Source organism: Pseudonaja textilis, chromosome 1, assembly GCF_049901715.1.
Source record: "Pseudonaja textilis isolate UNSWEBS1 chromosome 1, rPseTex1.2, whole genome shotgun sequence".
Classification (NCBI taxonomy): Eukaryota; Metazoa; Chordata; class Lepidosauria; order Squamata; family Elapidae; genus Pseudonaja; species Pseudonaja textilis.
Window position 1 is genome coordinate 326,189,900 of NC_141990.1, and position 25,997 is coordinate 326,215,896.

The window sequence follows — 25,997 nt, forward strand, 5'->3', positions numbered from 1 at the left end:
ACGCACAGGTTTTATTCAAAGCATCAGCTGAGTACAGGATGGCTTACAGAGCCAATGCAAGCGAAGCAAACATACCGATGGAGGGGATCAAGTCCAGTTCTACAACCACTGGCTCACGGGAGAGTTTGGTTCACCTGTAATTTTTTTCAGCTTTGTGGTTTGAAGCCAGGACAGGCTGGGGAGCTTTTAACCGACAGTGGTTGCAACCTGAGAAAGCAGGACAATGGAAAACGTGGAGGAGAGCAAAGGAGAGAAATCTGGCTTTTCCGCTGTGGTCAGTGCCTTCAGGATGAAAACATACAGATACAGATTAATGGAAGGGATCTTGTAGGTCATCTAGTCCAACCCCCCCTCCCCCAAGCAGACCCAAAACCATTTTTGACAGAGGGCAATCCAGTCTCTTCTTGAAAAAAAAAAAATGCTTCCAGGGCTGAAACTCCCATTTCTGAAAAAGTTTAGGATGAAGTTGCCGCCAGAGAGGAGAACGGATGGAATCCTCCCTTCCTGTTCTTCTTCTTTTTTTTTTTTTCAACTCACTTTTGGCACACGGCAGCTCTCCAGATCATGCAGGAAAACACCGAATTCTCTGTCTCCTCCAAAGACAGGGGCTCGGGGTACGGCAGACGAGTTGCCAAATGCAGGCCTTCACCAGTCCACTCTGCTCTAAGGAACCCAGGGGTCTCCTCTGCCCCTCACCCGTGACAATCCCCCCGCGGTAGCATCATCAGCAATGTAGCAGCAAATGCAAAAGGCCTAAAATCTCCAAACTTGGCAACTTTAAGACGCGTGGACTTCAACTCCCAGAATTCTCCAGCCAGCTCTGCTGGCTGGAGAATTCTGGGAGTTGAAGTCCACGCGTCTTAAAGTTGCCAAGTTTGGAGACCTCTGAGCTAAAGCGACCCTTTTCTTCTCCCGAGATGCTGAAGAAGATTCAGATGAGCACTCAAGGATCAACGGGGTCAGCTCCAGCCTAGCGGTGATGCAGCCCATGCCAGACACTTCCAAAAATTGTGGATGTTTCCGCCGAATTGCTGAGGAAGCAGGAATCCTTCCCTTTCCGTTCAGGACTACGCAACCAAACTCTCACCCCCTTTTCTCTTTTTTTTTGGGGCGGGGAGAGGACACAAATAACAATTCCCCTAAAAGAGGAGATGGAGACAGATCTCATCACCGAGACTCGAACAGCAAATAAAACAAGAGGCTCTGAGCTCTGGGCTCTCCGCCACTGTTTCTATTTATACATGGAACGCTTTCCATCTTCCCGGAGCATCTTTGTCCTTTGGGGAGGGCTTCACCCCGCCCGCCTCTTTGAAGCAATAGACCCCAAAGAGTTTGTATTTCTTGTCGGGGAAGCCCAGGTTGCGAACACCGGGTTCCCGGCCCCCACAGCGAGACCTGGGGTTGACGATGGGGTAGCGGACGCTTCCATCCCCAACCCAGCCGGCCTCGCATTTGTCCAAAAGCTGGATCTTCCAGGCGGCGTAGAGTTGGCCCACTTTGGCCACCGTGGCTCCGTTTTGCTTGCAGGCCAAGACGGCTTCGGGGAAGCTGAGTTTGCGGTAGGTTTTGAGGAAGAAGACTTTGCCTGCAAGAGATCAGGAGGAGAAGCATCAGAAAAGGGTCAGGATCGGTTAGGTTTTTCCTGTCCGATGTCTAGGGGAGACATGATAGCAGGGTTCCAATATATCTCAGGAGCTGCCCCAAAGAAGAGGGAGTCAAGCTATTCTCCAAAGCACCTGAAGGCTGGACAAGAAGCAATGGGTGGAAACTGGGGCGGGATTCAAAATAGTTCACTACCGGTTCTGTGGGTGTGGCTTGGTGGGCATGGCAGGGGAGGTTACTGCAAAATCCCCACCCCACTAACCTGCTTTCCAGCTCCGTTCTCCTGTGCAGGGCAATCAAAGAAGTCCCAGCTGGTCAGCTGTGACTCAATGGGAGGCAGAGAATAGATGGGGGCGGGATGAGGGCAGTCAGAGGTTGGATTTCTCCAAACTACTTAAAATTTCCGCTACCGGTTCTCCAGAACTGGTCAGAACCTGCTGAATATCACAACTCTGGTGGAAACTAATCAAGTAGAGAAGCAACCTAGAACTAAGAAGAAATTTCCTGCTAGAGCAATTAATTAGTGGAACAAGTTGCCTCCAGAGCAGAGGTGGGTATTCAGCAGGTTCTGACCAGTGCTGGAGAACCGGTAGCGGAAATTTTGAGTAGTTCAGAGAACCGGCAAATATCACCTCTGACTGCAGAATTTTTCCCCTACCACGCCCACCAAGCCATGCCGACAGAACCGGGTGTAAAACAATTTGAATCCCACCACTGCTCCAGAAGTTGTAAATGCTCCAACACTGGAAATTTTTAAGAAGAGATTGGACAGCCATTTATCTGAAGTGGTGTAGGGTTTCCTGCCTGAGCAGGAGGTTGGACTAGAAGACCTCTAAGGTACCTTCCAACTCTGCTATTCTATTCTATGATCCAGGGCCATTTTAACAGCGTTATGGGCCCCTGGAAAGCAGTGCACTGGGGCCCCTATGACAGCTACTCAAAGAATAAAAATGTAAAGGGTTGATAAAATGAAACATATATATTTGCATGTTGGTATTAATTTAAAAAGGCAGTAAAATGTAATAAATACAGTATATTGCTGTATTTATATGATACAAGGTACATTGAAGGGTTAACATACACATATTAGTATGGGGCCCCTATACTCGTGGGGCCCACGAGCAAGGGCCCATCAGGCCCACGCGTTAAGACAGCCCTGCTATGATCTGCAGCATATACGTGGACCTTTTAAGGTAATCCTCCACTTACAACCATTCATTTAGTGATCGTTCAAAGTTATGACGCCACTGAAAAATGTGATTTATGACCGATTTTCACACTTACACCATTGCACGGTGTAAGGTTACATGATCAAAATTTGGATGCTTTTCAACTGGCATATATTTATGATGGTTTCTGCGACCTTCACTAACTAGCCATGCCCAGTTCCTGCAACCGTTCTTCATATGTTTTAGCCTCCAGTCCCCTTATGTGCATTTATTATCATGTAATCACGATTTATTTTTGCCTGAGCCTAAGCATTTTCTTCTTAATTTTGGCAAAAAATTGCTGCTGGTGAACAATGAGTTTCTTCTAACCACTGCTTCAAAACAGGTCATCATATTGGGTTGGTCATGTTGGTGACCTGCCATTGTGACTTATGACCATAACGAGAAGGCTCCATTATGGTCGTAAGTCGAGGACTACCTATATCCGGAGGACAGCCAAGCGAAGATTCCCAGAACAGTCCCAGGTGAGAAGGCATCGAGGGACAAACATCATCAGGGACAATGACAACAAACAAAGACATATTGTGTAGCCGCTCTAATTTTTGTTTTTAGAAGAAAATCTGTCACATTTTTTATTTATTTATCTGATTTGTCAATCGCTTACAAGGTAATAGATATAAGTATAAACATGAGTGAGAATACAGGAAATGGGTACGAATAAATGGGGACAATAGGACAGGGATGGGAGCCACAATGGTGCACTTATGCACACCCCTTACAGACCTCTTAGGAATGGGGTGAGGTCAATAGTGGATAGTTTGAGGTTAAAGGAGCGGGGGTTAGAGGATGTGACAACAGAGTCAGGTAGTGCATTCCAGGCATTGACCACTTTGTGGCTGAAGTCGTACTTTCTGCAATCAAGACTGAAGCGGTTTACATTGAGTTTGTATCTGTTGTGTGCTCTTGTGTTGTTTGGGGGACAGTTTAAATTTGACAAAGCAGCAATACCGAGAGAAAACAACACAGCAGGCAGAAAGTATAAGGATGATAAAGCATAACTGCACCAACCTGCCTAATGTCCCTGTCCTATTGTCTCTCATCTTTCTCTTGGCAATGCCCCATAGATTCTCTATGGGGTACAGGTCAGGTGAGTTTGCTGGCCAATCAAGCACAGTAATCCCACAGTCATTGAACCAGGTTTTGGTGCTTTTAGCAGTGTGGGCAGGTGCCAAGTCCTGCTGGAAAATGAAGTCAACATCCCCATAAAGCTCATCTGTGGAAGGAAGCATGAAGTGCTCCAAAATCTCCTGGTAGACAGCTGCGTTGACCCTGGGCTTAATGAAGCTCAGTGGACCAACACCAGCACATGACATAGCTCCCCAAATCAACACAGACTGTGGAAACTTCACACCTGACTTCAAGCATCTTGCAGCGTGTGCCTCTCCATTCTTTCTCCAGACTCTGGGTCCTTGGTTTCCAAATGAGATGCAAAAGTTGCTCTCATCAGAAAAGAGGACATTGGACCACTGAGCAACAGACCGGTTCTGTTGTTCTTTAGCCCAGGTAAGACGCTTCTGACGTTGTTTGTTGTTCAGGAGCGGCTTGACAAGAGGAATATGACATTTGAAGCCCATGTCCAGGATCTAGTCTCTGTGTGTGGCTCTTGATGCACTGACTCCAGCCTCAGTCCACTCCTGAAAGTCCTAACACTTTTGAATGGCCTTTTCCTGACAATCCTCTTCAGGCTGCGGTCATCCCTGCTGCTTGTGCACCTTTTTCTTCCACACTTTTCCCTTCCGCATCACTTTCTATTAATGTGCTTTGATACAGCACTTTGGGAACATCCAACTTCTTTTGCAATTACCTTTTGAGGCTTTCCCTCCTTATGGAGGGTGTCAGTGATGGTTTTCTGTACAACTGTCAGGCTAGCAGTCTTTCCCATGATTGTGATTCCTACTGAACCTGACTGAGAGACCATTTAAAGGCTCAGGAACCCTTTGCAGGTGTTACGGCTTAATTAGCTGATTAGTGGGACACTTTGAGCCTAGAATATTGAACCTTTTCACAATATTCTAATTTTCTGAGATTGTGGGTTTGGGGTTTTCATGAGCTGTAAGTCATAATCATCTCAATTATGACACATCATGGCTTGAACTATCTTGCTTTGCATGTAATGAGTCTATCTCGTATATCAGTTTCATTACTGAAATCAATGACCTTTTGCACAAGATTCTAATTTTTCGAGTTTCACCTTTATGTATCCATGTATTCACAGCTATGTTTTGACTTATACCTATTATCTTGTAAGCAATTGACGAAAGGAAGGAAGGAAGGAAGGAAGGAAGGAAGGAAGGAAGGAAGGAAGAAAGGAAAGAAAGAAAGAAAGAAAGAAAGAAAGAAAGAAAGAAAGAAAGAAAGAAAGAAAGAAAGAAAGAAAGAAAGAAAGAAAGAAAGAAAGTGAGTGAACCTAGCCTGGGCATGCCTCCAATACACAAGGGAAGATCTCAACCGTTCAGCCTTGCTGGCATGATCCAAATGGGCAAGATGCAATGTGAGCCTGGCAGCATCTCCAGGGATCTAGCGTGAAGCTGCGAGTTGGATCATGAGTGGCCTGAAAGGTGAAAATTGGAATTCTGCACCCTTAAAGTTGTAGAATTTTTCTCAGAACCCCACACCCCGCCCTTCCTCCCCAACTCCACCAGGAGCTATTGCAGAGTTTCTCATTCTTGGCAACTTTAAGACGGAAGGACTTCAACTCCCAGAATTCCCCAGCCAGCATGAGTTAAATCCACCAGTCTTGAAGTTTCTAAAGTTAAGAAACAAGAGTCTAGCGGAAGGAGCTTCAGCATGGCTGGCTGAGGAATTCTGGGAGTTGAAGTCCATCCATCTTAAAGTTGCTAAAGTTAAGAAACACTAGTCTAATGGAAGAAGAAATTATAAAAAAAAATGTTGGATGCTTTCATGATCCTCTTGGGTGACTGGTTCCTGAAATATAAAAATGCTGCACACTGGGGCCATTAGAGTCCTCGAGTTATGACTGCAATCAAGCCACGTGGCGGTCAAATGACCAAACCTATTCTATGGCATTTTTGGTGGTGGTCATTAAGTGAATATCCTGGTCATAGAGGAGCTGCCATGGGCATTAAGCAAACACCATAGCTGTTAAGCCAAGCCATTGTTTACCCATCGTTGAGCCATGGTGGTACAGTGGTTAGAGTGCAGTACTACAGGCTACTTCTGCCGACTGCCGGCTGCCAGCAGTTTGGCAGATCGATTCTCACCGTGCTCAAGTTGACTCAGCCTTCCACCCTTCTGAGGTGGGTCAAATGAGGACCCAGATTGTTGGAGACTATAGGCTGACTCTGTAAACCGCTTAGAAACCGCTTAGAAAGGGCTGTAAAAGCACTGTGAAGCGATATATAACTCTAAGTGCTATTGTGGTTTTGTCAAAACTCAGAAGTAAATACCAGTTCTTGGCAAAACCATCACAACACCTGGTCATGTAATTGTGGGATGCTGCAAATGTCCATCCATCCATCCATCCATCTTGCTAAGTGCATGAAGTTTGGTCAGGGGACCACGGAGATGCTCTGGCCAACCGGCTCTCTCCGACACTCTGCGGATGGGCCGACACTCTGCGGTTGGGCCCACCCACCCATTTGGGCTCCCATACTAACCTTTATGTCCTACTTTTGAAGCACAGCAGCTGCTGAAGCGTCAGAGAGAGTGCAGGATTGCAGGAGGTGACTCAAAATGCCTCTACGCCAAGCCACGCCCACCAAGCCATGCCCACCAAGCCACGCCCACCAAGCCACGCCCACCGAACCGGTGGTAAAAATATTTGAAACACACCACTGCTGCAGGGGTGGGATGCTGCCGGTTTAACAACCGGTCCAGTGAGTGTGCACTTTGCACGTGTCTAAGGCGCTTGCGTCCGGAGCTGAAAATGGAGCATTTAGAAGCTCAGCTGCTTACCTTCCAAGTCAGTGACAATAAGTACGAACAGTGAGGGGGGGAAAGGGGGGGGAAATCAGCTGTGCCGGGCAATTGAGATGAGCTCCAAAGCGGGAAATAAAGGACAGGATAGGGCAGGGCAGGTGGGCGGGGCCAGCTGATTGTCAGAACTACCGGTTTGCCCGAAATGGTGCGAATCGACAGATTCAAAAAAATTTACTACCAGTTCTGTGGGCGTGGCTTGGTGGGCATAGCAGGGGAAGGATACTGCAAAATCCCCATTTCCTCCCCACCCCACTAACCTGCTTTCCAGCTCTGTTCTCCTGTGCAGGGCAACCAAAGAAGACCCAGCCAATCAGCTGGGACTCAATGAGAGGCAGAGAATAGATGGGGGCTGGGCCAGTCAGAGGTGAGATTTGCCGGTTCTCCAAACTACTCAAAATTTCAGCTACCGGTTCTCCAGAACTGGCCAGAACCTGGTGAGTACCACCTCTGATCCCACCGCTGGCTACCTGTGTCACAGGTTTTCTCAGGCTGCAAGGCCTTCGTGTTCCAACTTCTTCTGTTCTTAAAAAGAATCTTATCCCCAGGATATAGCTCATTCTTTCCCGCCTACCCACCCACATTCACACACACACACACACACACAGTTTCCTTCACATAATCAAGGCTAACAACAGGAGATTAAATGCCTCCCATGCAAAGATGGATGGAGTTGATGAAAGCACTTTGTTTCAAGGCTGATCTGCTGCTACTTAGCTGGCCTCTGATTACACAGAGGAAAGCTCTGTTGCCCCCCTGCTTGGATCCCCCTAAGAAAAAGCAATTTACACCATTTGGAACAAATCCCATCAGAGTCTTACATCATCTTGCCAACTCCAAGCATAATTACCACCTTTTTTTTGACTTTTGGGCGTCCTCGTGGGACACGGAGCCCAACGGAGCGAGCTCATAAACTGCCTTGAAATGGCCCAAGCTTTCTCTTAATTGTGTTGCTATGATTTGTGGGACCTGGCTGGGGGTCTGTTTCATGTTCTTGCATTGACTAATAAATTAACTTTCCTCGTGTTGTGTCGTCTGGACCACTAAAAGAGGACCATCCCTTAAAAGCTCTGGGAAACCTAAACCAGCCAGAACTGTAGAAAAGCGGTGATCCGGCACATTGATGAATTATCTCCACCAAGTCAATCTTGATTCTTTGAGAACCACAATAGATAGATTCTCTCCGGGGTGATTTTGTCCCTAAAGTGGTCCTTCAGCTGTTCTAAGGGTAGGTGCACCCATCACTACTGTTACTGAGTCCATCTGCTTTGCTGTGGTTGTCCTTGTCTTCTCTTTCCTTCCAACCTTCCCAGTGTTGGCAGGTTGGGATGGGATGTGGTGGCCCAAGATTACCATCTGTTAAACACACACTTGTACACAAACAGAGTGAGAGAATATATACTAAGATTCTTTCTGTGCACTGTTTTATGAGGGTGCTTGCATGCTTTTGGATATCAGCAAAACACTAACACCAAATCTTGATGTGACAATATACACTGAGCTCTCTTTTTTGCATTACTTTTAGTATATTTGTGTTAATTAGTGATCTAGTACAGGCCACAGAAATTATCTATCTATCTATCTATCTATCTATCTATCTATCTATCTATCTATCTATCTATCTATCTATCTATCTATCTATCTGTCTATCTATCTATATCTATGTATCTATCATCTATCTGTCTATCTATCTATCATCTATCTATCTATCTATCATCTGTCTGTCTATCATTTATCTATCCATCATCTATCTATCTATATCTATCTATCATCTGTCTGTCTATCTATCTATCTATCTATCTATCTATCTATCTATCTATCTCTATCTATCTGTCTGTCTATCTATCTATCTATCTATCTATCTATCTATCTATCTATCTATCTATCATCTCACTATATCTATGTATCTATCTATCATTTCACTCTATCTGTCTGTCTATCTATCTATCTATCTATCTATCTATCTATCTATCTATCTATCTATCTATCTATCTATCTATCTATCTATCTATCTGTCTATCTATCTATCTATCATCTATCTATCTATCTAGTCCATCTGTTTCTACCTACCATCTACCTTTCATCTCTCTATTGTCACTATATCTAATTGTCTATCATCTATCTATCTATCTATCTATCTATCTATCTATCTATCTATCTATCTATCTATCTATCTATCTATCTATCTATCTATCTATCATCTACTGTATCTATCTATCTATCCCATCCATCCATCCATCCATCCATCCATCCACCCATCCATCCATCCATCCCTCTAGCTATCATCTAACTATATCTATCTCGTGTGATGTGATTTTCTTCAGTTCACGTGTGCTACATTTGACTGAAGAATGTTTGTGTTCCTGAGCACAGGTAAAACAGAACACCTGAAAGAGGCAAGACATAACATAATCTCATAATCAAGGGGGGGAAAGTGCTTCATTGCAGCACTTTAGCAGGATACACCAGAAAGCAATGAGTACACTGGAACTCCAAAGAGCAAAATCTTCAACTGGACCTTGTCCTACCTACTGTTCTTCAATCCCTAATCTCTTTGGAAGTACGCTGGAGGGGATGGCTTTAATAAATTTAATGAAATAAATAAATGGCTGTTTCCCATGCTTTTCAGGGGGTCTTCCGGCTTTCAGTAGCTCCTAAGTTAGGAAGGAGGACATGGCTACACATGATGATCATCCAGCTTAGAGAGCAACGTTTCTCAACCTTGGCAATTTGAAGAATTGTCTGGGCTTCAATTCCCAGAATCCCCCAGCCAGTGCTGGGAATTGGAAGTCCAGACATTTTCAAGTTACCATGGCTGAGAAACACTGCCTTAAAGGAACAGAAATACTTTCCCCAAGCACCAAACCATCATTAAAACAGCCCCATCTATTATAGATTATAGGCACACAGAGACCACATCTCATTTTCTTATGAACTAGCGCAGACAAGCTGCGGCTCGCTGCTTTTCCACGGCTAAAATCAAGAACGCATTCCCTCGGCCTCTTTTTCCCCCTCTAATTACAATTTTTATGGCTCAGACAGCTTGATTCATGGCTGCTGAAATACTGCTTGCTCTAAAAATCGGATGGGCCTTATGGTTCCACAGGCGAGAACAGCTGCCCACAAACGATCCAAGATTCCCACGGTACAGTTCAGGGATCGGGGCAGGGAGCAATAAACGCGCAAACCAGAAGGGTGAAAGCGTTTATCCATGTGGCGAAGCGGTTTTGCTCTGTGGCAGAAGCCAGAGAGGCATCGCTTCACGATCCATTTGTCAAGCCAAGAGGGGTTTCGTGACCTGTATCAATTATGCAAAGGGAGCACAGCGTACAATCTTCCCTTGCATAACATTATTATCATATATTTTTTTTTAATCTTTTGCAGCTTTTCCTCTTAACACCTCTCCTAATTACATGAGTCACAATCTGCTGAAGCTTCAAAGCTCAACCTACGTTGGCTGGGCAAATTATCCATCCACGTTTGTGTGTGCTTCTTGGTTTCCTTCGAAAACAAAAAATTAACGAGAAGAGCAGTGGTGGGATTCAAATTTTTTTTACTACCGGTTCTGTGGGTGTGGTTTGGTGGGTGTGGCTTGGTGGGCATGGCGTGGTGTGGCAGGGAAGGATACTGCAAAATCCACATTCCCTCCCAACTCCTGGGGAAAAGTTACCGCAAAATCCCCATTCCCTACACACCTTACTAACCTGCTTTCCAGCTCCATTCTCCTGTGCAGGGCAACAAAAGGAGACCCAGTCAATCAGGTGGTACTCGGGAGGCAGAGAAGAGCTGGGGGCTGGGCCAGTCAGAGGTGGTATTTGCTGGTTCTCCAAACTACTCAAAATTTCCACGACCAGTTCTCCAGAACTGGTCAGAATCTGCTGAATACCATCTCTGAAGAAGAGGCTTTGACTAATTCTCGTCAGAGGAAGATTCAACCAGGAATATTTCATTTAGTGGCCGTTCTAAGTTACAACAACACTGAAAAAGTGACTTTTACTGTTTTTCACACCTAGAACCGCTGCAGCATCCCCATGGTCACATGATCAAAATTCAGATGCTAGGGCAACTGGCTCATATTTGTGACGGTCACAGCGTCCCAGCGACACGTGAGCAACTTTTGCGACCTTCCAACAAGCAAAGTCAATGGGGAAACCAGATTCACTTTACAGCTAAGTTGCTAACTTAACACCAGCACTGAGTCACTTAACCACTGTGGGCAAGAAAGGTCGTAAAATGGAGCAAAACTCCCTTAACAATGATCTGATTTAACAACAGGAATTTTGGGCACAGCTGTGGTCGTAAGTCGAGGACTATCTGTAAGGAGGAATGGCCTGACAGACAGAACAACGAATCAACGGAATAGCTTGCTTCTCGGAGTTATGGGTGTTCCATCACTGAAGATTTTCCACAAAATATTGGATAATCATTTGTCCAGGATTGTATAAGGACTCCTGCCTTGGACATGTTCTGACCTAGGCTTCCCCAAAAAGCCCTAAGCAGACTTTTTGTCCGGGCAAACCCCCTTTTCTTAAACGAAGGTGAATTTCTTGCATTCGCATTCAGCCAAAAGCCTGGCAAACAGTCTTTCAAGGGTGTAATTAGGAGCACAGACCTTATCTAGCCTGGAGAGCTGCCAAGGAAATATTTCCAAACGCAATGCTGACAAGGAAGGACTCGGCACTGAGTCTCTGCGATGCAACAGACCTATCTTCACACTGCTGCAACAAACAAATTGTTTCTTGCAACAAAAAAAAAAAATCCCTCTCCCCTTTTGCGCCTCTTTTAACTCCTATGGAAGGGGCCATTCACCATTCTCTTGTGGCCTTACTCCCATGTCGACCCTGAGTTCTTAATTGTTCTTTTCTTTTGGCAGCTCTGTGCATGGGTAGGCTGGGAACTGGCTCCCGCTGCTCCCCCGCCTCACTGCTATCTGACTCCGAAGGCAGCTGATGACTGCCAGGCTGCCTTGGCCCCATCTCTGCTTCTGACACAGATCGCTCGTCCGAGCCTCCCTCAGCCTCCAGGACTGGCCCAGGTTCCTCCCCAACTTCCTCACTGTCTGACTCTGCTGCCAGCTCCTCTAGCCACCGGCAAACCACAAGAAGACAGCAGGGTGGGGGGTGGAGGGGTGGACTGAAAGACCTCCAAGGCCCCTTCCAGCCCTATGATTCTATGATACCCACCAAAATGGCTCTCCAGTGGGAGGGAACGCAAACAAGAAAGGGCATGTTTGCACAAGGCACACATGAGGCACAAAAGCTGGCCTTACCGTTCAGATTTGAAGTAAAGCAGAAGGCATCATAACGCTCGCGGTCCTTGTGCCGGTAGCCATAGTTCCTCACTCCAACTGGGGTATCTTTTCGTCCACATTCATCGCGAGCCTTGGAGATGGGATACTGGACAGAGCCATCTTCCAGCCACCCAGCATTGCACCAATCCAGTCCATCCAGCCAGGCTTCGTGCAACTGGTCGTAGGAGGCCAGGATGCCATCTTGCTCAAGGCAGGCCTTCTGGGCTTCACGGAAATTCAGCATGTAGCGCCCCAAGCGAGGGTGGTAGGGGAAGATCACCCCTAAAAGAGAGGGAGAGGAAGCTCAGGAGTTCAGGTCAAAGGCCTACCTTAACCCGGTCTACCACACTTGATGCCTTCCCAAAGGATTGGATTTCCAAGAGAACAAATGCACTGCAGATGTTAGCTAGTGTGATAATGAGACATTTGTAAGAAAACAACCAAGTTTTAGAGAGCGCCAAGGATCCCTCATTTCAAGCACGAGCTACAAATAGTCCGTTGGGACAAAACTAATGCCTTTACAGAGGGATGTCAACATGGAAATTGAGGTTACACCATTTTAACCACTCCGGTTTGAAAGAGTGTGAATAGGATCAGACAATCCTAGGGTCAAGACTGAACCGCTCTGCTTCTTTCAAACCTTATCATTATTCAACTTGCCAATGAACTTGGGTGGAGGGAAGGGTGGAATGGAGTGCTGAAAATTTGTGCACAGGCTTCGAGAGTCTGGAAACTTATCAAGGTCATGGCTGCAGGTGTTTGAGAAGGAGGTGGACTGTTCCCATAACGAAAGGACGTCTCGTAATTGGACAATGTGAATACCTAGAGGCAGGGAGAAAGAGAAGCTATTGTTTAATTAGGCAAGCATTTGCATGGGTAAACCAGAGCTGGTTTTGATTCTTCAGTACCGAAATGGTGTATCCAATAAAGTTTTACTTTGGGGAATTCAGAGCTCCCAAGAGTGTTTACTTGTTTAAAGGACCGCAAGTCCTCAAATCCCAACCACCTCCACCTCTACCTCCTCCTCCTCCTCCTTCTTCCTCTTCCTCTTCCTCCTCCTCCTCCTCTTCCTCCTTCTCCTCCTCCTCCTTCTTCCCCACCACCATAACATTTGTATGCTGCTTGACCCCATGCCTCTGGGCACCTCACAAGTACAAATATTAAAATAAAAATACAAAAAGGGACAAAATAAAATCCCAGATGATCTTACTATAGGGAAGGAGGGAGGGAAGGAGGGAGGGAGGAGAGAGAAAAACATTCCTATGTACAGGAATATGGAGATAACTTTGAACCAGGCCAGGAGCCATTGAAAGAGGAAAAAAAGGATGAATCTATCCTGGGAAACCGGAAGGTGTGAGAAAGAATCTCAAAATAACTCAGGCTTGATTCTCCTTGGTATAAAGGGGATAGAAAGAAACATTGTTAGGCTTTCAAGATGGTCTTATTATATTCAGCACCAAACCCCTCCCTCCCTCCCTCCCTCCCTCCTTCCCCTTCCTTCCTTCCTTCCTTCCCATGTGTATAAATCTAATTTTCACCAATAAACTTCCCTGTGCAGAATCCCTCCTTGCATACATGCATCCTGTTAGGAATATGAGTCACCTAACAGGTATTTGGGTTAGAAATATATAAACCAGGATAGATATTTTAATTCTGTCTCTTTAAGAGCATGCTAAAAATTGCAATTGGGTGTGGTTACTCAAACGGCCATAAGATGGAGCCAGAAACCTGGGTTGTTTTAGTCTTTGTCTTAGTCTCAGAAGAGAGTGTAAGTTTCTGTTTCCTTCTGTTGGAGAGTATTGCCATTCCATTTTTCTTAATTGACTGATATTCCTGGATTTGATGTAAGTCTGATACTGAACTGTTTTTGACACTGGACTTTGTTATTGGATTGTCCCTGGATTGAAAACTGACTGATTTATCTGTGAATGATTTTGGACTGCTTGTTTTTGAACTTTGCTTAAACCTTTCTGGAAGTAAAAACCTACATTTACTGTACAGTGTATCTGTGTGCTGTGTGTGTATTATTCAAACACTCCTCTCAAATACATCTCCCTGTATGCGCTCATTCTCCTAACGGGGAATTTCCTCAACACATCCTACATGCATAAATCCATCAAACAAAACAGATGGGCAATGCTGCAGTTGTGAGGCTACCCACAACTGATGCGGAGAAGCAACGGAAACTCTCTTATGGGGGTCTTGTCTGAATGAATTGAACAATCCAACTAGGCTCTAGGGAGCCAGATCTCAGAAGCACCTACATCCCTGGCAGAAGGCAAGAACGGAGGGAGAGGGAATTAATTTGAGACTGCAATGCTAAATAGGCACCATCCTTGGAGGAAGTGCTTTTCCTAACTCAGGCGTCTCTAACTTCCAGGCCATGGCCCACTATTGGGCCTTGAGCCCTTCAAAACTGGGGAGCGGGGGAACGGCAGCGGCAAAACGGGCTGCCGTTGTTCTTTTTGGTGACCCGACCGTGCGGAGTGCAGAGCTGTTTCCCGCGGCACGCAAGAGGTCACCCGGAAGAGCCCCACTGCACATGCGCACCGCCGCCAGACAGCTGATTGTCGGGTATCGGGTGCGCATGCACAGGGAGCGTGAGGGGGCCAGCACGCATTGCCTTCTGGGTGCTGGCACGTGAGTGTGCACACTATTATTGGCACAGGAGCCGAAAAAGGTTAGCCACCACTGGTATATAGTGTAGAGTTGTCAGCTGAAGTTCTCATTCTGGTCCTCTGAGTTGGAGCGGGAAAATACTCTCTCCTGATTGGTTGTTTGGCTGATCGGTTTCCTATAAAAGGAGCTGTGTCAGCCAGGGAATTCAGTTGCCTCACAGGCAATATTGAATAAAGAGCTGTTAGAAATCACCCCGGCCTCACCTCCATTCTTCGCCCAAAGTTTAACACCCACCACTCACACGGAATCATCCCCTCTCCCCACCCTTCAAACCAGTCCACAAAGTCGGAAAGATTGAGGAAGTCTGCCTTAGCTGAACCATTTTTTTCCTCAGCAAAGTTAGTACTTCCAACAGAATTCTATTTGATTGCCTCAAGCCACGTCTCTTCTCCTGTAGAGTTGTAATTGCAGGAATGTTCCAATCTCGGATGGCAAACCTCAGATGAAGAATGTTTCCAAGCAAATACAACTCAGGCAAACAAAGTCACTAATCTATGGATAAAGGAGGATTAGAGAGAGGAAGTAGACATATGTTAGACTTTAACTAGAGATAATTAATTGTACTGTACTAAACAGTAACGAAAGTTAAGCAGTAACCAATGATGGAGGATAACTAAAAATCTGTATAAATGCAAGACTAGACTCCAATAAAGATCATCATAATTCAGTTGTTCATGATCAAACAACTCGATTGCCTCGACATTACAACATTCTCCATCATCCCACCCTAACTCAATCTCATCAGACTCCAGCTGAGCATATATTTTCAGCGGAATGAGATATTGATTTAACGCAGCAGCAAAAGTCAGAGAAAGTGTTGGAGGGTGAAGGGATTCTCTACACACAGGTTCTGTCTGCAACATTTCATAGGTCACGAAAGCTTATGCCCTCTAATAAAATTAGTCAGCAAAGAGGCTACCAAGCTCCAAATGTCTGTAATGACAATGATGACAATGATGTTATCCGTTCAATCATGTCCAACTCTTGGTGATTCTATGGAGTCAGGTCTCTCCACATATTGCACTGCTTCTTTGGGTTTTTCTATGCTCTGGCTGGTGTCAGCTTTGATGGTGTCCAGCCAGGGTTCCTGTTTGCCAGCACATCTCCAGGTGATTTTTGTTCTGACAGAGTGCCGAGTTGGCTCCACGTCCAGTTGTCTGGGTTGATTTGTTCTGCGCTCACCTGGCCACACCCACCTAGTGCCCCCTACCCGGCCACACCCACATGGTTGCATCTACCTGGCCACGCCCACCCAGCCGCCCCAAGTCAGCAGCCCCGAGTCATCTGTGCCAAACCAGCTGCACCTAATTCTTCCCTTTGACCTGGCCACACCCACCTACCCATGCCCACCTGGCGCAGTACTCAGATTTCCACGCCCACCGAGTCACACCCACCAGGCTGCAGTGAGTCATCCCATTCCATCCAGCCACCGTGTAATTTGGCGGCCTGATTTCCTTTGACTCTTCCAAACGTGATTGCTTTCTCTGGTGAATTCCCCCGCATGATATGGCCAAAATAAGTGAGACACACTTCTGTGATTTTGCCTTCCAGTGACATACCCGGTGTTATCGGTGGAAGGATTCACACTGTTTTGCCACCAGTTCGGTGGGCATGGCTTGGTGGGCGTGGCCTGGTGGGCGTGCTTTGCCTAACGTGTGCAGCATTCCCCACACCATCTGAGACCTGCAGCGCCAATCAGAGGAGAGGATATACAGTAGAAGAATACCTTTATTGTCATTGCATTCCATGAATACAATGAAATTTGAAAGCTACTCCAGGCACAGTGCCCCAAACACCACATCACAATCACACTACAGAGGATTTAAAAATAATAATAATAATAATAATAATAATAATAATAATAATAATTATTATTATTATTATTATTATTATTATTATTATTATTATTATTGATCACATACTGAGCTGTTGCAAGACAATAGCTCAGACTGACTGCAAACAACATCACAACACAGTCGCTCAGATGGTCCACTGGAACTTGTGTCATAACTACCACCTGCCTGTAGTAAAGAACTGGTGGGATCAAAATCCTGAGAAAGTGGTCGAAAATGAGCATGCAAAACTACTGTGGGACTTCCGAATACAGACTGACAAAATTTTGGAACACAATACCCCAGATATCATGATCGTGGAGAAGAAAAAAGTGTGGATTGTCGACATTGCCATACCCTGGTGACAACAGAATCGACGAGAAACAACTTGAAAAAATCACCAGCTATCAGAACTTTAGAATCGAACTGCAGAGACTCTGGCATAAACTAGTGCAGGTGGTTCCAGTGGTACTTGGCACACTGGGTGCTGTGCCTGAAGACCTAGGCAAGCACTTAAAAAACAATTGGCGCTGACAAGATCACCATTGGTCAGCTGCAGAGGCCACCTTACTGGGATCTGCTCGCATAATCCGCCGATACATCACGCAGTCCTAAACACTTAGGAAGTGTTTAACTAGGGATTTGTGATACGAAACCCAGCATGGTTATCTCGTTTGCTGTGTATACTGTCATTTTTGTGAATAATAATAATAATAATAATAATAATAATAATAATAATAATAATAACCTAGTCTAAAACATACAGAAGAGAAAAGCACACGGGCAGGTAGGAGGACCGATCCTGCGCTTTTCTCTTCTTTTTCCTCTCAGCTGATTGTCGGGTTTGTTTGTTTTTACTACCGGTCTGAACCGGTCGCATACCACCACTGGGTGTTATGCACTCAAGGATTGGATTATTAGTCCTTATTAACCTGAGCAATGACTAATCTGGCACAGGATTCTTTTCCTGTTGTCTCCTTGTGGTTAAAATGTCTACAATGAGAAGCATCAACAATTCAAAGTGCTGGTGGTTACCTATAAAGCTTTACATGGGTTGGGAGAAGGGTACCTGAGGGATTTTCTTTCTTTCTTTTTCTTCAAGGAGTTCTACCCGTCGGGCTAGATCAAATAGGATAGTCATGCTGCAGATCTCGTCATCCAAAAAATATCAGCCGATGAGGACTAGAAGGCGAGCTTTTTCTGCAGCAGCTTCAGCTCTGTGGAACATCCTCCCTTTGGAGATTTAGGATGTCCTCAACCATGTTAGCCTTCTGTAAAGTTTTAAAAACCTGGCTGTGTTTGGGGTGCCTACATGTGCCAAGGGCCCAGCCTCCTGGCTCTATTGTTAACAGGCCAGATATCTTGTGCTTTGTAGATACTTCAAATTAGATGTCTTAATGTTTTTCACTGTTTTCATGGGTGTTTTTTTTAATTGTTTTTATTGTTTTAGAATGTTTTTAAGTTTTTAATTGTAATGCACGTTTTGAACTGTGAGCCGCCCAGAGTCACAGCTCATGGCTCACAGGTAGCTGAGATGGGCAGCTATAGAAATCAAATGATACAGTCCCCGCCCCCAAGCAGTTTACAGAGCCAGACTCTTGTCCTCAACAATCTGGATCCTCATTTTACCCACCTCGGAAGGTTGAGTCAACCTTGAGCGAGTCAGGATGGAGGGAATCAAACTCCTGGCTATGTAAGTAGAGTTAGCTGCAATACAGGGTCCACAGGGAATGGTCAAACAAGGCAAATGGCGGCCACAACGGTGCAATTCAAACTCCCCCCCATTTTTTCATGAGCATCACATATTGACACACCCTGCAGGCACTCTTATACATATGTTTCTCAGGCACAAAAGTCATACTCAGTAGTAGATTCTTTGTTTCTCTGCGCTGCTCATTTGCTATGGATATCGCCTTCATTTGGTTTTAGATGAGTCTTAAAGGTCATTTAAATTACGATGTCCAATCTATTATTACGGGAAATAATGAGCTCGCCCTTTTCTAAATTGGCCATTTATATCTGTTGTAAATTTTTGTTTTCACCGATTTAACTTAGACATCGCCGGTTGTTGCTTTTTCATATTTTAAGACTTGACAATTGTTGGGTTTAAACGTTCTTATTGCTGTCTTCCCAAATGGATCTTTGTTGTGAAAGGTGACACAGCAACTCTTATCTACGTATATATCAGTGGGCCAGTTCCTTTCTCCTTAATAGACAAGTATTAAAGATCAGCTATACATGATGGTTGTATATTGATATTTTCTCTTCCACATCAGAGGTGATATTCAGCTGGTTCTGACCAGTTCTGGAGAACTGATAGCGGAAATTTTGAGTAGTTTGGAGAACCAGAAAATGCCACCTCTGACTGGCCCCGCCCTCATCTATTCTCTGCCTCCCGAGTCCCAGCTGATCGGCTGGGTCTTCTTTGGTTGCCCTGCACAGGAGAATGGAGCTGGAAAGCAGGTGAGTGGGGTGGGGAGGGAATGGGATTTTGCAGTAGCCTTCCCCTGCCACGACCACCAAGCCATGCCCACCAAACCAAACCACACCCACCAAACCACACCCACAGAACTGGTAGTAAAATTTATTGAATCCCACCACTGTTCCACATGCCTGGATTCATGCTGGAAACTCACTTTGCACCCCTGCAATGTCTACCAATCATCCTCAATTAACAAGTGGTCATTTATTGACATTACAACAGATTCCCCAAAAGCTATGTAGCACTTGGTTCCGATAGCTTCACATATCCCCACGGTCATATATGATCGCATTTCTTTTGGGTCAAAAAAATAAACACAGGAATAAATGGATTTGCTTCATCACCACGGTATTCACTTAGCAACTGTCGCAAATAAAATCAGGTTCGGTTGCATGGGTGCCTTGGTATATGAACATCATGATGTACAATGGCAATTCCAGGTTCTATTACTGTTGTAGGTGAAGAACTATCTGTAATACCTGCTCTTTGGAAAAGAACCATTACAACTGCCTCCATTATAATCTCACTCCTGGTGAGGAATTCCTTTCTTTTTAATACCCTGATTTTCTTACGAATTGGTTTCATTGTGCCATTCCCAGTTTTATCCCTTTCCTCCCTTCCCCTGTTGCACATTTTTCATGTGTCTCTCTGCCATATTGATTTAATTCTCACCTCACATCTCTGATTGACTTAAATTTATGTTTTCAATTATCTGGTTCCTGGTGAGCTGAGGCCCCTCTGTTTCCAGAGAAAAACAATCAAAGAAACACAGCACACTGTTATATTAAACCCATCATCTTCAATTGGCTTGGTGCTACGATCCTTGGATTCTCAGACAGAATGGCCCAAAGGAAATGTTTAGAACCACTACAACTGGGCTGCAAAATCCAGATGTCTGTTGGATCTAAGAAAGTTCAGTACATTCTCAAAGATCCATCTCATCCTGAGCACCCTTTTTTTGGAATTATTACCATCTGGCAGACGGTACAGAATATTAAAAACAAGCGCAAATAGGCTGAAAAACAACTTCTATCCCAGGGCAGTAGCTCTTTTGAATTCTGCTGTATAGTGCAGTGTTGATATGGTGTTGCGGGTTTTCGGTTCAATGTGTGGAATGTGAAGGATGTGTGTTTGTGTTTATTTTCACGGTCATGAGGTGCACTGAAGGTGGTGTTTGATTTCATTATGCGAGGTGCAATGACAATAAAGTAAACTAAACTAAACTAAATCTAGTGGCCCAAAAGCCAAAAGATATTTGCAGCTGAGATATGGAAGCTCCAGAGGTTGTATAGGTAGTCCTCGACTTACAACCACAATTGAAACCAAAATTTCCATTGCTAGGTCAGACACTTGTTAAGTGAGCTTTGCCCAATTTTACAAGCTTTCTTGCCACCATTGATAGGTGAATCACTGCAGTTGTTAAGTTAGTAACATGGTTATTAAGTGAACCTGGCTTCCCCATTGACTTTGCTTGTCAGAAGGTCACAAAAAGAGATCACATGACCTTGGGACATAGCAACCATCATAAAATACATGCCAGTTGCCAAGCATCCAAATTTTGATTTACATGACCATGGGGATGCTGCCACAGTTGTAAGTGTGAAAAACAGTCATCAGTCACTTTTTTAAGTGCTGTTGTAACTTTGAACAGTCACTAAATGAATGGTTGTAAGCCAAGGACTACTTATAATCAGGGGTGGTTCGAACCGGTTTGGGCAAACTGTTAGTTCCAGTGATCATTTGGCCCCGCCCACCCGCTCCTCCCTTTCCCTGTGCTTCATTTCCTTGTTTTTGAGCACATGTCAACTCATAAAATATTTCTATGGCCTTTTTATAGTTGCCAACTGAAGGGGAGGGGTGGAAGCAGCGCAGCAGCTTGCAAAACCGAAAGTGCATTGCATAAATAGGTTTTCAAAACGAGGTGACTGAAGTTTCTGCGTTGCAAAATTCTAACTGGAGAGCATGACTGATGACTCTTGGCTATGGATGTGTCCCATTGGAGAATATGAGGGGTGGGAGAAAATCCAGGGTCAAGGGTGACAATGAATTATGTGTCTCAGAGTCGGCTACACCCAGGCAGTGCCGGACATGTTAACTCCCAATAAATCCTTTTGAAGTTTTGGAAGTTTGGCTCGAGACTCATGATTTAATTGGGAGTAACTGCCGGAATCCTGACATCATAGCTGATTCATGTGGCAGAGAGGTTTGCCACGCCTCAGTTGTTTTACTCACTGGGGCTACAGCAGAAGGTAAGTATTACAGCTAAAAATTGTCTTTTCTATATGCTATGTGGGTGCGCGGGCGAAGCGTATGCTCACTGAACCAGTTGTAACCACGGTTGAATCACGCCACTGCCTGTAATCTTAACACAGCTGGACAGCTTCTATTTAGGGAAGGCTGGATTAGTTAAAAGATTTCAATAAGGCAGCGCATAAATAAAATTCACTCACACAAATAAAGGAATGTCGCCATCTTAGGGGAAGATTCCCCATTCATTTCCGTAAGAAGTAAAAAGGCATAATCTGCCACACATTCGCTATTGCACTAAAAAATTAAAAAGTATATCATTTAATCTATTTTTTTTCTCAGAAGAAAACTGGTGGGCAACCAGTAGCAGAAATTTTGAATAGTCCGGAGAACCAGCAAATTTGACTGGAGATTTTACAGTATCCTTCCCCGGCCACGCCCACCAAGCCATGCTCACAGAACTGGTAGTAAAATATTTTGAAGCCCACCCCTGACCCAATCCATCTCCACCAACCTTCCAGATCCAGCTTCACCATTCCAGCATCATCTTCCAGCTCGTTGGTCACCTCACACTCGTACCGCCCGTAATCCTGCAGAGTGACATTCCGGATGATGAGAGAGGCGTCGCTGGATCCATCCTCCTGCAGGGTGGTTCGACCCCGGTAGTTCCCAAAGGCTCTGCGCTCCTTCCCCATGGCTACAAAGACGTCCTCAAATGACATGGGTTCCACCATCTTGGTCCACTTCAAGCGGATCTCATCGGGCTCATGGGCTGACACGTCGTAGTGGAAGCGGCAAGGCAAGATGATGGTGCCCCCACGGTGTGTGACAACCTTCCCAGGTGCTGTCTGAACCACGACGGCACCTGTGTCGTCCTCTGCAAAGAAGAACAGAGACCTTGAACATCATTTCAGATCTAGAACAGGGAAATAGCAATAGCACTTAGACTTATATACTGCTTCACACAGTGCTTTTATAGTCCTCTCTAAGCGGTTTACAGAGTCAGCCTCTTGCCCCAAATAATCTGGGTCCTCCTTTTACCCACCTCGGAAGGACGGAAGGCTGAGTCAACCTTGAGCCTGGTGAGATTTGAACTGACAAATTGCAGGCAGCCGGCAGTCAGCAGAAATAGCCTGCAGTAGTTGCACTCTAACCACTGCGCCACCATGGCTCAACAACGGGTTGGCTTAACAGCTTTGGTGTTTGCTTAATGCCCATGGCAGCCACTCTATGACCAGGATATTCACTTAATGACCACCACCAAAAATGCCATTTCACCACCATGGTGGCTTGATTGCAGTCATAACTCGAGGACTGTAATGGCCCCAGTGTGCAGCATTTTTATATTTCAGGAACCAGTGGGCCAAGAAGGTCACGAAAGCATCCTACAATTTTTTATAATTTCTCCTTCCATTAGATAGCGTTTCTTAACTTTAGCAACTTTAAAATGGGTGGACTTCAACTCCCAGAATTCCTCAGCCAGCCATGCTGAGTCTCTCAGAAAATCTGATCTTGATGCAGATGTTAAAGCTGTCCTCGACGTATGACCCCAATTGAGCCCGAAATTTCTGTTGCTCAATGAGACAGCTGTTAAGTGAGCTTGGCTTCATTTTATGACCTTTCTTGCCACAGTGGTTAAGAGAATCACTGCAGTTGTTAAGTTAGTAACACAGATGTTAAGGGAATCGGATTTTCCCCAGTGGTGTATTAACCATTAAGCAGACTAAGCCCGTGCTTAGGGCATCAGGCCCAAAGGCGGCACCAGAAAAACTTTTATGTAGCCTAAGCTTGGCTTCATTTGTACAGTATGTGTCAGGATTCCAGCATATGTAGTCTGGATACAAAATTCACTGTCACGCTTGATCTTGCTTTCCCCCACCCCCTTCCTTCCAACAAAACACGTCCATAGCCCAGAGTCATCAATCATGCTCTCCAATTAGATTGTTGCGTGGCAGAAGCTTCAGTCATCTAATCAGACTCTGAAGAAAATATGAATAGAACGTACTTTCGATACCACACTGCCGCCTGCTCTTTGAAACTCCCCCTTCCTTCTTTCTGTTTCAACTATAAAACGTGTATACAAAATGTTTTATGGGTTGGCATTATGTACACAGGAGTGGGGCACCAAGATTTGTCAGTGAGCCTTAATCCACCCCTAGATTTCCCAGTTGACTTTGCTTATCAGAAAGCTGCAAAAGGGGATCACGTGACCCTGGGATGCTGCAACCGTCATAAATACATGCTAGTTTCCAAGCGTTCAAATTTTGATATGTGACTGTGAGGGTGGTGTAATGGTCAAAAGGGTGAAAAACAGGGTAAGTGACTTTTTTCAGTGCCATTGTAACTTCAAACAGTCATTATCATCTTCTTTTAATGACCCCCATCATCCCTTGCAGGTGGAGTCTTGGCAACTGAATGGAGCTGAGTGTTTTAATGGCCGGATGCCCTTCCTGTCGCCAATGTGGAGTTTTTTTTCAGCAGCTATATTCTCATTGAATAGAATAGAATAGAATCCTTTATTGGCCAAGTGTGTTTGGACACACAAGGAATTTGTCTTGGTGCAAATGCTCTCAGTGTATATAAAAGAAAAAATACATTCATCAAGAGTCAAGAATCATGAGGTACAACACTTAATGAAAGTCATAGGGTACAATAAGCAATCAAATCATACTAGGAAACAGACATATAAATTGTAAGGTGTGATGACCCAGTTTGTTGTAAACAAACACAGTCATAAAAACCCAGTAAAGCCCCTTTTATTCCTTCACTTTGTTTCCAAGCTCCAAATATCCTTGACAGAAGACAAAAAACACCCACACGAACAGTTAAAAGAAGGACGGAAAAAAGCAACACAAACCAGGCAAGAAAAGGGCTGGAGGACGTCCGTAGATAACAGAACACAGACTGGCAAGGACACCAAACTCAGAGAGGAACCACAAACTAGAGATATTTCCACGCTTTGTTTCCAGCGTTCGCCTTCATGCGTGTCCATCCTCTTATCCAGTTGTCACAGCTGCAGCCCATGAAGAGGATTAAGGCCCTCTCCTCCCCAGTAGACCATGTCTCTCCCTTATCCTCTCCTCCCTGCGTGCCCTAGGATGGAGAGGGGATGGGCCTGGGTTCTCCTCTGACTGTTCAGCCAGCCTCTGCCCTTCCCAGCCTCCTCCACAACCTCCCGAGCCACACTTCCACTCCCTGTCAGCTGTTCCTCCTCTCCCTCAGAGTCCGACTCCACCAGGGGCATGACAGCCTCTTGATTGTGAGGCGAGAGCGCCACCTCTAGGCTACCACGCCACTCTTCAAACAGTCATGAAATGAAGGGTTGTAATTCGAGGGCTACCTGTATCTAGGATTTGACAGATATGAACAGCAATGATCAGTGAAGTTGATCAGAGTCCCACCCAGACCAGGTCTCAAGAGATGCCAAGGGGACTTCTCACGTACCGGAGACATGGATCACTTTCTTCCGGTCTTTCTGGGCCAACGCAGACTGCCAGGAAAGCATCGGGAGATAGAAAAGACAAGAGAGCAAGCAGTGTCCCAGGAGCATCTAGCAGAGAGACAAAAAGAGTGTAAACAGTACACACCACGGACAGAAAGAGAAGATGCGTCGTAGGTGTGTATCCGTGTACTGCAGGTTTATATTCTGTAATTATCATCATCATCGTTTAACGACCCCATAATCCCTTGCGGGGTGGAGTCTGGGCAACTGAACAGGGCTAGCAGAGTGTTTACTGGCCGGATGCCCTTCCTGCTGCCAGTGCAGAGTTTTGTTCAGGAGATATATTCTCATTGTGCCCAGAGAGAGAAATATCTGCCTCTACCTCAGATCAAACTCACAGCCTCCTAACTGTGAGGTGAGAACTCCACCTCTAGGCCACTCCATATTCTGTAACTATAACCAGTTAAAATTGAATTATTCAATTGCCTTGGGCTTATATTATTTAAAAAGTGGGTTGATTTAGCTTATTGCTTGAATGAAAGGTTACCAGAGGTATAAGTTAAACAGGGACATTTAAAAAAAAAAAGTCATAGAAATCAGCAAGCAGCCACTTCCTGCTGTTGCTAAGAAAATGGCATGGATGTGCACCACTGAGAATTGATTGAGGAGTTGTAACTGAGGTTGGCTCCTAATATTATTATATAGGGCTAAAATCCACAGGATTATCCACATGACATTTGAGTCATCAGCAGTGCTATTTTGGTCAATTCCAACCCCCTGCTCAAGTAGGACACCCTATACCAGAGGTCTATACTGGTGGTTAGCCAGCTGGCTGGAGATTCTGGAGTTAATCACAAGCCAGTTTGGGGATCCGTGCCCTATACCATTTCAGACAAACAGTTGTCCAATCACGTCTTAAGAGCTTCGATCAATGGAGCACCAACACCTTCTGAAGGCAAGCCATTCCACTTATTAATTGGCAAAATCCCTTCCCTATTTCCATTATGTTTTAAAATAAAGAAGTCCATTCCTTAGAATAAAAGTGGTTGGGAGGGTGCTGAAGAATTGAATGGACTGGCTATTCTTGGAATTTTATTGTCCCAAAATATCAGAATCCTTTTTCAAAATTTGCATTAGTTCATCAGAATACGGGATACAAATAACAGAATAACGGAGGTGGAAGGGACCTTGGAGATCTTCTAGTCCAACCCTCTGCTCAGACAGGAACTCCTATACAATTTCAGACAAATGGTTATCC

General features: G+C 45.0%; 1 protein-coding gene across 1 annotated transcript; it reads right to left on the reverse strand.

Moving 5' to 3' along the window:
- Window positions 1-24,832, reverse strand: HAPLN4 (hyaluronan and proteoglycan link protein 4). Its single transcript, XM_087921140.1, has 4 exons — window positions 24,742-24,832; window positions 21,812-22,174; window positions 12,037-12,339; window positions 1-1,585 (listed from the first exon to the last, which is right to left on the reverse strand). The coding sequence occupies exons 1-4, from the start codon at window positions 24,800-24,802 to the stop codon at window positions 1,236-1,238; spliced, it is 1,077 nt and encodes a 358-aa protein (XP_087777266.1). The 5' UTR covers window positions 24,803-24,832; the 3' UTR covers window positions 1-1,235.
- Window positions 24,833-25,997: the final 1,165 nt, after the last annotated feature.

Excerpts from the sequence above, each read along its gene's own strand:
- HAPLN4 (XM_087921140.1), bottom strand. The coding sequence starts at position 24,802 with ATGCTTTCCTGGCAGTCTGCGTTGGCCCAGAAAGACCGGAAGAAAGTG. Across the intron at positions 22,175-24,741 it reads GAAAGTGATCCATGTCTCCG|AGGACGACACAGGTGCCGTC; the intron begins GTACGTGAGAAG and ends TCTTCTTTGCAG. Across the intron at positions 1,586-12,036 it reads CTTTACTTCAAATCTGAACG|GCAAAGTCTTCTTCCTCAAA; the intron begins GTAAGGCCAGCT and ends GATCTCTTGCAG.